The sequence below is a fragment of the Alligator mississippiensis genome, chromosome 3 (genome assembly GCF_030867095.1).
Source record: "Alligator mississippiensis isolate rAllMis1 chromosome 3, rAllMis1, whole genome shotgun sequence".
Lineage (NCBI taxonomy): Eukaryota > Metazoa > Chordata > Crocodylia > Alligatoridae > Alligator > Alligator mississippiensis.
Genome location: NC_081826.1, coordinates 126615606 through 126627614, shown reverse-complemented (window position 1 = coordinate 126627614; position 12009 = coordinate 126615606). Strand labels below are relative to the sequence as shown.

The 12009-nt window shown below is 41.0% G+C and overlaps 1 protein-coding gene across 1 annotated transcript in view; it reads left to right on the top strand.

The window, feature by feature from the left end:
* Positions 1-12009, top strand: part of VPS4B (vacuolar protein sorting 4 homolog B) — a 46014-nt gene that overhangs the window by 29960 nt on the left and 4045 nt on the right. The window contains exons 6-10 of the mRNA XM_019490334.2: positions 379-535; positions 1863-2011; positions 2203-2284; positions 4913-5132; positions 11484-11621. Coding sequence (XP_019345879.2) covers positions 379-535; positions 1863-2011; positions 2203-2284; positions 4913-5132; positions 11484-11621 — 746 coding nt within the window. The remainder of the gene's footprint in view (positions 1-378; positions 536-1862; positions 2012-2202; positions 2285-4912; positions 5133-11483; positions 11622-12009) is intronic.

Sequence of the window (12009 nt, the reverse complement as noted above, 5' to 3'; positions counted from 1 at the left end):
CCACAGACCATTCAAGGCATAAATTGGCCTGATCAGCCACTCACATGCTCACAAAAACCAAACCAACCAGTGATGTCATGTTTATCCTTTTAAATTTGAAGATGACCATCATCATCATCACATATGTAAGTTAGAGCAAGGTTTCAGGTTGTATTTCTTATAAACATCTGCTACAATTGGAAAGGCAATTATTTATCACTGTATAGATTTGTACCTTAACAGATTATGTCAAACTTCTGTTAAGTGAAAAGTACATAATATTATATAAGCATATTTAATGCACTCCAATGAGATCCATTTTTTCCATCCAGGCTCTTCACCAAATTGATGATTGACTCAGTGTTCTTGAGTGTTTCTTTTTCCTTGCCCCCGTCTTAGGAAAAAGAACACCTTGGAGAGGAATTCTTCTTTTTGGACCACCTGGTACAGGAAAATCTTACTTGGCAAAAGCTGTGGCAACAGAAGCCAACAACTCCACTTTCTTCTCAATATCTTCTTCTGACCTAGTCTCTAAATGGTTAGGAGAGAGTGAAAAGTAAGTGGCTCAAATTGATTGATATTTTTTTGTCAATCCCTCCGCCCCTGAATAAATGCTTCTCTTTGGTTCTGAAAAATCACGTAGTCGGTGACTGTGAATCACCATTGTAAAACTGTCTGCTGCACTGGGATACGTTTGCAATGTACACTGTAGCACTGAGTAGCGTAAATACGCTGTTTACAGTATCAATGCTTAGCTAGTTAAAACTAGCTCCTCTCCCTCTACACTGTGCGCAGTCTGCAGCTCTTTTTGTCCACTTGAAGCTTGCTACTTCCCTAGCAGTTAGTTAGGTGGTTCAAACAGGACCCTTCACTTTTGTCCTTATGGCCCTTGGCTGTGAGGTATTTTTTTGTTCCTTACTATTTATAGCTTTTGAAAGATAAGTGGCTTTCAAAGAGGAAAAACGTTTACACACTTGCTAGATGCTTTTAGATCTCTAGCCTACAAACAAGCCTAGAAAATTTTAAGACTTATCCAGAGAAAAAATAGAAGTCTTGTCTATTCATTTTTCCTGTGAAGGTTTTATGGATGGTGGAAGAACTATCGGGCTTATGCCAGTGGTTTCAAGATAGTTAAATCTGTGAGGAAAAGTGACTTGTATTCAACAGTTTAAACATGCAGATTTTAACACTTGTGAAATTTGAAATGCATCCCGAGTGAATTCACTTGTGATGGAAAGAACAAGTGCATCATGGAATATAAAAGATTTTAGGGTGACATTTTTTGTTGTTTGAATAACTGGCAGTTAAAAGTAGCTCTTCCATCGTAAGGGGAACACATTTGAGAAACAAACCAGGAATTCTGAAGTACTCCCCTTTTACTTTTTCAGAGTAAAGTAGCTTTCCTTGAAAGTTGTGCTTGCAGTTATCATTGAAGTTAAAGTTTTTTAGGAATATGACAGTTAAGAGGTTAACAGTTATCTGGTTCTTGGATAGACAAACCCTTCTGGCCACCTTCCTCAGCTAAAGAGTGCTACCATGTTTTTACAAAAATAATTTTTTTGATGTTACTCCTTCCAAGTTTCTTGAGCAGAGATGATTACTTTGCTGTTTCATAATAGAAAAGCTTGTGACTACATTTCCTGAACTACTGGTTTGCGGTGTTCTAGCCAGTTTGTAGGCAACCAAAAGTAAACTTGATATAGTTTTTAATTCCCAGAACATGCATGAAAGTGCTCATTATTATGCCTTACCACCCTTTGGTATGTGTCAGTTGACGTGATAAGAAATGATGCAAGTTTTCAGCTAAATATCTTTGCATCTTTAAGGCTGTTCAACTGCTTTTGTTTGCTTTTCCCTCCTTCCTTCTCCCCCCTGCCCACCAGATTAGTGAAAAACTTGTTTCAGCTTGCCAGAGAAAACAAGCCTTCCATTATCTTCATTGATGAAATAGATTCTCTGTGTGGGTCAAGAAGTGAAAATGAAAGTGAGGCTGCTAGACGGATTAAAACAGAGTTCCTTGTTCAGATGCAAGGTAAGATTTACTGTCTTCTAAGGATCTTACTAATTAAAGCAATTACCTTTCTTGATCTTGCTTTTGAAACGCACCTTGCAGAATGTTCCTGAAGGTAATTTGGTTTTACTCGATTAAATTTTGAAGTAGTTTAAAATTATTTAACACTTAACAGTAGTTGCATTATTTAATGTTGTCTATTTCTGGTATAGGGGTTGGAGCAGACAATGAAGGAATCCTGGTTTTAGGAGCTACAAACATACCTTGGGTTCTGGATTCAGCTATCAGGAGAAGGTAACATCTGATAAAACCTGGGATGCCCTGTATAAAATATGCAGCTTTGCTGTAAATCACAAAACTTCCTCTTTTAACTCTCTGCTGAGAAGGTGATGGTTCTAATGACTTTGAGAATGTTCTCAAACAGTTTTGTCATGATCATTTTGCATGAAAGAAATGATGAGCCAGAGAAAATAATAATTCTCTTAGAGTAGATCTGAAATGTAGGAATAAAGGGGGCATGCTTGCCTCAATATAATTAAATAGACAAGTTGATGGTTCTTGTGCAACACTTTTTCAGATGCTTTGCAAATACCTGCCCCTTTATACTGCTCCTGTGCATGTCGTTTTGAGTATATCTCAGCTGAAAACACCTACTAGCTTGCCACACAGGCTTTTTAATTTATACTTGGTAACTGTTACAAGAGCACAGTGGGTTTGTGATGTGGATGCAGTGGGGACACTTGGGATACTCTTTTTTTTTTTTTTCCCACCAATGTAATTGACCTATGCATTTCACCCTAACCTTGAATGAGTGCATCTTATCATTTTAAATACACAGGGAATGTACCATTTGTGTTTGTGGACAAAGGTGACATTTGAAATAGCTCTGAAACGTTTCAGAAGGCAAGTGTAGAAACATGCAAGTGTGATTTTTTAAAAAGCTTTGGAGAAGGACAGAAATGTACCTGGAGGAAGCAGGTACTATTTTAATTTGCAACATATGTATATGGTAGGTTGGTCCTCTAGGAATCCCACAATGAAACAATCCCCGCACCCTGACCTTTGCAGGTGGCAGGAGTCCACAGGGTGCATTCGATAGCCAGAATATAGGGGAGGGCATTCACTGACTGCTCTGTGCTCCTCTCCGTCTTGGCTGTGGAGGACTCACCAATCCCTTATTTTATTGTGCCCCTTGGTTGAAGAGCTGAGTCTGTGAATCTTAAGAACATCATCATGGGCAGGCGACAATCACTCTGGGAGGGGTGGCTATGAGGTGGGCTGTGGCCACCCCAAAATTCCCTGCGGCCCCCCCTCCCAGTGCCACCACCACCCACCCTGAGCACGCTCCCAGCTCAGCCTCTCTGCAGGAAAGAGGCTGGTGCAGCTCCTGGCCCTGAGCCCACAGTGGGCAACCCACCCTTGCCCCACATGCCTCATCCAAGGGTGCACACATTGGCAGGGAGCTGCTTGCCACTCCGTCCCGCTCCTGGGGTCACCTGCCCCACTCCCTCCCTCACTGTGGGAGCCTCTGTGCCCTTCCTGTCCCCTCTCCCACAGACTTACCAGCAGGCTGCTCTCCAAGCTGCCCAGCTGCATTCCTGTAAATCGGCCATCAGATCAGTATCGGCTGATATGGCTGGTTAATAATCAGCCATCGGTATTGGCCAATAAAATCTTTATTGATACATCCCTACTTTGTGTCTATCTGCAGTAAAAATGCTGCTTTAAAAAAAATAAAAATAAACATTTCAAACTCTTTTACACCTCAGTTTTAAATGTTATGTAGGTCTGCACCATACGTTTTGATGCCCTCTTGATACTTTGTACTAGCGCATGCCAAAAAAGCTTGGGTAACAATCCCACAGTGTTTCAACAGCAGGCAAATGCAGTAATCCACAGCTAAGCAACCTGGTGAATAAACATGGGTGACATGGTACATGCTCTTAGATGGGTATCATGGAGATGTGTGTTTGTTTTTAATTGGATTATGTACATATGCCATGAACCTGGCTGCCAAAACACTACTTTGCTTATCGTGTAGGCTTGGCTGGCTCATTTTCTGTAGGTTAATGGTGAATGGTATATGTTTTGTCTTTGTGTACATTGTAGGAGCTGTGCTTCGTGATAGGGAAGGGGGAGAGAAACTCAAGTTCTTGTCTCACTTTCTTTATCAAAACACAGCAGTACCGTAAAATGTTTAGTTTTCCTCTGGGTTTTTTTTCTCCTGTACCTCTTATACTGCTGCTTATAAAATAGTCATCTTTTTAATTGTGAAAAATTATCCCAGTAATCAGAGCAGTCACCATGCTTGTGTTAAAGAACTGCAGTTACCAAAACCATCTACTGATACCGTGTTTATAGTGGTTGGGGGGGGGTTAACTGCTAACATCTTGGAGCAGAGTAATGACATCACTCTTAGTTTACTAACTTTATTCAAATAATTTTTAAACAAACTAAACAGGTACTTGTAGTGGAGGGTCATTAAATCTTCCATCCCTCCCTACCCCCGCCAGTACATTTTCTGGTTCTAACTCCAGAACTCAATGTTAAAGGGATTTCTCCTTTTAGATATTTTTCTAGAAATGATTAAGCTTTGTACCTAGACAAACAGTGAAAAAATGCTATCTCAAATGGAAATTTCTGAAAGTTATGAAAAATGTTAAGCATAGGAGGTTAGATTATCTATGTAATTTTAATTAGGATGTTTGCTACTAGAGCAAGCAAACTTCTAAAATAGTCTCTTTTTTTAAATATTTTGTATTTTCTACTTTTATACCCATGCTTTGAAAAGCTGTAACACTTGAATGCTTTCCTTTTCTCTAGTTCTTTCAGAAAGAAAACTATGTATACTAGTTTGCATCAACTACTTTACATTGCAAATACAGGAGTGAATGTTTGTGGGTTTGTTTTTTTTTAAACAAGGTTTGAGAAGCGTATTTATATTCCTTTGCCTGAAGACCATGCCAGGGCTGCAATGTTCAGGCTTCATCTTGGGACCACTCCAAACGAGCTGACAGAATCAGATTATCGAGAGCTTGGAAAGAGAACTGATGGCTATTCAGGTGCTGATATAAGCATCATTGTACGTGATGCACTGATGCAGCCTGTTAGGAAAGTGCAATCGGCTACTCACTTTAAAAAAGTAAGTAACTTGCAGAATTGCCTGTTTTTAATTTTGAGTTTTTTGTTTTTTTTTTAATTTTTTAATCTACCTGAAAGAATGTTTGTTTCGTATTTCATATGGGGGGTTTATATTGTATGAAATGTCTGTGATCCAAGTCTTTCTTTTTTGAGTCCTTGTGACAAGGTATTTAGTAGAATTTGCAGATTCATTGAATCTGTTGGGGGCCACACTGTGAGCACTTCTGTTGTGGCTTCAAACTTGCAGCCTCTGGGCTGTCAACCATGCACGTTGGCACCCAGCCCCCTCAAAGTATTCATGAGTTATCCTGACTGACACATTTCATCTGGGCTTTGGTTGCTACTCAAAGTTGGCAGACTCTTCATGTCAGTTGAAAGTGGCTAACTTCAACTGTTGCATCAAAATCCCTGCTTCACATTTAATCAGCAAACGCAGTTTATGCATTTGGGTATGGACGAATGATCAACCATGTATTAAAAGTCAGAAACATCTGTGAATACATACCAAGGGATGGAGTAGGTCTAGTTAAGGAGCAGGTACCATCGTCTCTACCTACTGCCTTTTCAAAGTAGAACAGGAAGAAAGGAATTACTTATTTCTGCCGCCTTTTTTTTCTAGGTGTTAAATTACCTTTATCTGAAATTTGTGCAAGTGTATCTATGCAGGATTAGGTAGGATGGGTTTCATATAACCTGTCTGGCAGCATTTCTTTGGCTTCTGCTAAGCCAAAATTAGTCTGCCAAATTCATTCAAATTCTCCTTCTAATTTTTTAAGCTCAAGGTTTACCTCACTGCTACTCAACAGAGATGGTATCTTCTGCTCAAATTAAAAAAAATAAATAATAGAAATTCATGGTAATTGGTACTGTAGAGCCCAGGTTAAACTGAGAAGCTTTGTTTTGAAGCTAGGCTTTATATCTGTGTACCTTCCAAGTAGCAAGTTCAGTCCAGTTCTTGGATGAAGGAGAGTAGATACCAAGACATTGATACAAGGGTCTTAGAATACTAGAAAATTTGGGTTGAAGGGACCTCAGGAGCAACTCCCTGTCTAGTGCAAGTCCCCGCTTAAAGCAGGGCCATCCTTGTACGCTTAAAAATCTGCTTTGAGGATGAAGCTGCATCCTCACATACTTAAAAAACCTTAAGTTAGTAAAGCGCATTGGATCTATAATAATGGTCCTCGGGCACGGTTTTAGCCTGGTTATGAAACCCAGTGGCCACTTCCATGTGAGTGTCAATGTTTTAGTTCCCGAAGGACAAATAGCAACGGCACAACGTGTGTATGTGTGTGTAAATATAACCTATTTCAATAACCCTTGTACGCTATTTATTTGTGTGCTTGTGTGTAGATTATTTACTTCTTTATGACCCCTGTCATAGAGAGAAGTGTATAGATACATAGATCTGTCTACAACCTGACTACTGGACTTTACAAATAAATGCCGTATCCCAGGGTTCTCCACAGTAGCAGTTCAGGGAGTATGTGTTAATAAGATATTGCGGATGTCTGAAAAAATTTCCTTACCAGGGTGCTATCCTCCATCTCCCTTCCTGAATTAAAACAGTGCTGGTCTGTTGACAGGTCAAATATTTTCTTACTAGATTCTTATGACTACTTTTTTCTATTAATACAATTCTTACAGTTTACGATTCAGTATTTGTTTTAATTAATTAAAGTCTCTGGTCTAAAGGGAGGTTGTCTTAATAAAATGTCACTGCTTACATTCCCATCTCAGAAAAGGAGAGGAGATTTTGTTGGCATGTGCTTAAATTGGAATATCCTCAACAAATTGAGCTAGTATGAGATGAAAAACCTGTTTTGGAGCCTAGAATTAGATTATTGTTTAGTACCGAGTTCTCATAGCTATGAAGAAATGTGAAACCACAGAACTGTTGGCAATACCGTATAACCTATCATTACAAACGGCCTCTGTGCCAGAGGACTGGTGAGTTGCCAACACAACGCCCATCTTGAAAAAGGGCTTCGGAGATGATTCTGTAGACTACAAACCAGTGAATCTCCTCCCATTCATAGCAAGTTGTTAGAATCATAAAGAATAAAATAATCAGTCACATAGACAAATATGATATACTAGGGGTGAGTCAGCATGATTTTTGTAAAGGGAAATCCTGCTTCACTAATCTGGAGTTCTCTGAGCATGTTGACAAGAGGTATCCAGTTATCATAATACATTTAGATTTTTAAAAAGCTTTTGACAAGGTCTCTCGCCAGAAGCTTTTAAACTGAGTTGGCACAGGATTGAAGAGAAGGTTCATGGATTGACTACTGGATAAAAGTGTTGGAAGCAAGGAAGGGGTAGGGCTAAATGGTCTATGGTCACTTTTCCGGGGAAAAGGTCAGAAGTGGACTCTGCTGGGTCTGGTTTTGTTCAACATTTTCTTATGTGATCTGGAAGTCAGAGTGCACAGTGAACTCTCCAAGTTTGCAGATGATACTAAATTATTCTAGGTAGTCAATCACAAGTTAATGAAGATGAGCTGCAGAAAGATCTAACCAAGATAAGCGAGTGAGCAAAAAAAGTGGCAGATGAACTTTTAAGTGTCAACAACTGCAACATAATGCATAGGGGGAAAAATAACCTCAGTTAATGTATACAGTGCTAGGTTCTGAACTACCTATTACAGCTTGGGAAAGAGACCTTGGAGTTCCTGTAGATTGCACTGAGCTGATGTTTATAGAAAACTGAGTGATGACCAAAAAAAGCCAATAAAATATAAAACAAAACTAAGACTATAATGCCATTCTACAAATGCTTGATGCATCTACTTCTTGATCAGCGTGTGCTGAGTTCTGGTCTCCATATCTCAAAAAGGATACAGTAGAATTAGTTGCCCTCTTCTGAAGCTTTTCTGAGATGGTCAGGGGCAGGGAGCAGCTGGCCTATCAGCAGAGACTAAAAAGGCTAGAACTGTTCAGTTTGGAAAGGAGAAGGCTGAAGGGGGGATATAAGAGGTCCATAAAATCATGAAGGGTCTGGGCAAAGTGAATAGGGAGCTGCTAGTCACCAAGACTTTTTGTGCAACTTGGAGTTAACTTGCGGCACACATTGCCACAGGAGGTTATGGAGGTAAATGGCTTAGCCAGGTTCAAAAAAGGGACTACACAAATCCATGCGTCTTGGATCCATTAAGAGCTATTAAGCAGAAAAGTCAGGGACGTATCCTCTAACATCCCTAAATCAATGTTGGTGGATGCCAGGGAGATGGATCATTCTTGATTATACCCTCTTCATATGCTCTTCCTCTAAAGCATCTACTACCGCAGCTAAAGACTGAATACTGGACTAGATGGACCTTTGGTCTGACCCAGTATGGTGCCTTGTCTCCTTATGAAGACATTTTAGTTCATAGTTTTTGTAGTCTCTCTCACCTTAATTTTTTCCTTTTGGTAATATGCAGTCACCAAGAACAGTACAAAAGGGTGCATTTCTTGTAAATATATAGGTAGTTGACTTGCATTAAGGCATCCTTCATCTGGGATTTTCTAATTGCTTCCTTTCTTTATGAGGTAAAATCTGAAACATACTCTGTACACTTTAAATGTTCGTTAGCTTTTATTTAAGTGACACTTTGGACAAATGTTTAGTCTAATTCATATCTGGGAGCCCCAAAACTTGACACCTGGCATTTTTGCTCATGTTTGTCTGCAAACTGTAAGATTCCTTGAGGTGGTCAGAGAGATATGACTCTCCTGACATAGTTTACTACAGTCCTCAAATAATTCAATGCTGTCAACTCAGAGTAGCATGAGGACAGATGGTACTACTAGTCCTATTTCTGTCCAAAATGTTATCACTTCTCTAGACGGCTTCTGTAGCCAAAACATAAGCCATTTCCAGGGTTATGCTTTCAGTGGATATGGTTATTCTAATTGAAGATGTAAAAATCTTTAGCTTTGATTTACGTATTTTATGGTAGAACCTTTTAGGCCACAAGAAGCTACAGTAAAAGCTTTGTTATCCGGCATCCCCTGGGAATGGGGGATGCCAGATAACAAAATATGCCGGTTAATTGAGCGGCCCTGGCCACCGCTTCTCCCGCCATGTCTGGGTCGTCCCTCCGCCCCTCCTGCCGCATCCTGCCCCTCTTGCAGGACAGGGAGGCAGGCCCCGCACAGCCCCACACAGTCTGTTATGCCCCCAAGCTGTGGGGGCTTGGCAGAGCAGGCTGCTTTGCCCCAGGCCACAGGGGCACTTCCAGTTTCGCTTTCTTGCAAGCCGGCATGCCAGTTAGTAGAGCATGCTGGCTTGAAAGATTCTGGTTAACAGAACTTTTACTGTACATACTATCCAAATGTAAAGCAAGCTATTCTTTGTTCTGAAGATGCTGCAAACCAATTAATAAATACATTATATTCTCATTATATAATAAATACATTATATTCTCAGAGTACTAAAAGGTTAACATTGAGGGGTTTTATATAGGTTGACTATCGGATCGACACCAATAAAAGGAGAAATTACATTTTTGGCGCGTTTTTTGGTTGTTGTGGCCAGTAAGTATGGCCGCGTACGTGGAGCACCCTGGTGAGTGTAGTCTGGTCCCCATGCCCCACTGCCAGCCCAAGCCCATGGCAAGCTACAGGTCCCAGCGAGAGCAGTGGGAGGTGGAAGGGGCGCTGGGAAGCAGTCGCATCGTGGTGCCGCACTTAGCATCGAAGGGATCGTTACTGGCTACTGCTGCCACTGGCGTGGCAATGCCATGTGCGCAGCAGTGGGGCCTGAGCACCAGGGCTGCTGCAGAGATGTTGAGCTGGGCATGGGTGGGGTAAGGCACCACACAAGGGATATTTCTCTTCACCAGGCACTGGGTGCCCTTGCAAAAGTACCTTATCCCAGCTGGCCGCGGGAGCTTGGCTGCATGGGGCCCACCAGCACTCAGGCAGTGGCGTACTCCAGGTCTCCAAATGTGCCCAGCCCTGCTGTCCATATGCGGGTCCACCCCATGCATGGGCTGCACAGAGAGTGGGGTTGTGGGTAGGAGCTGTGGGTAAGGGGGCAACATGTGTGGGAATAAGGCAGTCACCATCTTCCTCATTGAGTGCTGGAGTAGGCAGGAGGTTTGTGTTATAAATGCAAAATGAACAAAAAAGTTTTTGTCAGTAGTTTAAAATGCCCTGCACTATTACTAAATATCGGATAACCCTTGGCCAATGTGACTGGTTAATCATCAGCTGTCTGTATCAACCAAGAAAATCATTATCAGTGCACCCCCTACTTGATATAATTATATCGTTTCTCCCTGACCCCACCCCCTCTGTCATACCGTCATCCTTTTAAAACCAGCTGGGAATACAGGAGCAGAAGGTACTCCTTGGTCGTGAGTCCAGTCTCCTGCTATTTTGGACAGCTACATCATAAATGCCTTTTAATTCCTGCAGGTGTGTTCTATTCTTATGGCTCTTTAATATGACAGATAATGATGAAGTAAGCCAGAATTGACAGCCTTAATGTGGGACACATAGCAAATAAGCATAGCAGTATAAATGTAGATGTGCACATGGGTTGGAAGAAGGTATAACTGCTTTTCTCCCACTAGATGTCCCCACATTCCATGTTAAGCCCCATAACGTAGGAGCTGAAACACTGCTTCACAATGTCTCAACATACAAAAGGCATTGCTGAGTGTTTCTTAACTGTGTACTGTAGGGTGTATATCCAGATGCAGTGGGAACCTGTTAGCGTTAGTTGATCTACTCCTTCTTAACCAGGGAGTGGGAAGGATGCCAGTGATTTGTCCTTTAATCTGGAGTTGCTTTTGGAAGTATATTCATACAAAAAGGTTTTTTTTCCTAGCATTCCAGGCTTTCTACAGGAACTTGGGACTTGATAAATCCCAAAGGAAGCAGCTCATACTAACCCTTGGAAGTGGCCTTTCAACTGTCTACCTGCTGCAGTGCTTTTTGAGAAGTACTGCCACTAACATGGTCAAATAAGGTCCAGCTTATATCATAGGGCTTCGCCTAGGAAGTGGAGCCTCCCAGTGAGAAGAAAACCAGCATAATATTTCATATTTGTTATGGTTTGGTTAGATTTTTAACTAATGGTTTTGGCTCCTAACAGCCTCCCACATTTTAGCTGCAGTTGGTAAATAGTAACTTCTTGAAAGACAAGGCATTAACACTGGTGCTTTTATGGATTTTTGAGCCTGGAGGGAGATGAGAATTTCAGTGCTTTCCTTCTCATGGCTTTCAAAGCAAATATGAAAAGTTCTCTTGCTACTCATTTTTCTGTAGTAATGCAGTGACAAAAACCTTTGTAGTGTTTTTAAGCTTGTCTGAGTGGTCTGTAAGTAATCCCTACTTTTAATTATAATATTTATTATTTCCAGGTAAAAGGACCATCACGGTCTAATCCAGATGTTTTGGTAGATTTCCTTACCCCATGCTCTCCAGGTGATCCTGAAGCCATTGAAATGACATGGATGGAAGTCCCAGGGGATAAGCTATTTGAGCCTCATGTTTCCATGGTCAGTATATTTTTTTATTTTTTTTTTTTTTAATTTTGTTCCTTCACAACTTCTAGAAAATCTATTCAGTGTGCAGCTGACATGAGGCCTCTAAATCAGTGGATTGGTTTCAGAAGTATGGAACATATTTGGCACCACTCATCAGTCCTAACATTGGACTGTTTGTGTTTGCGGTCATTTTGAAAGAGAGCCAACTCTCCCCAACCTATATTTATATGTTCTTCATGTTCTTCTTGTTTGCTGCCATGGAGCTGCCATTTAGCTCCTCCTTTCCTTCAGTTCTTTTCAGTCTGTCACCCACCTGGCATCCTGCAGACTCCTCCCTTGGTTGTCACTGATGTCCTGTTATTATCATACTTGCGTGCTGAGGTTCAGGGTGCTGAGTTCT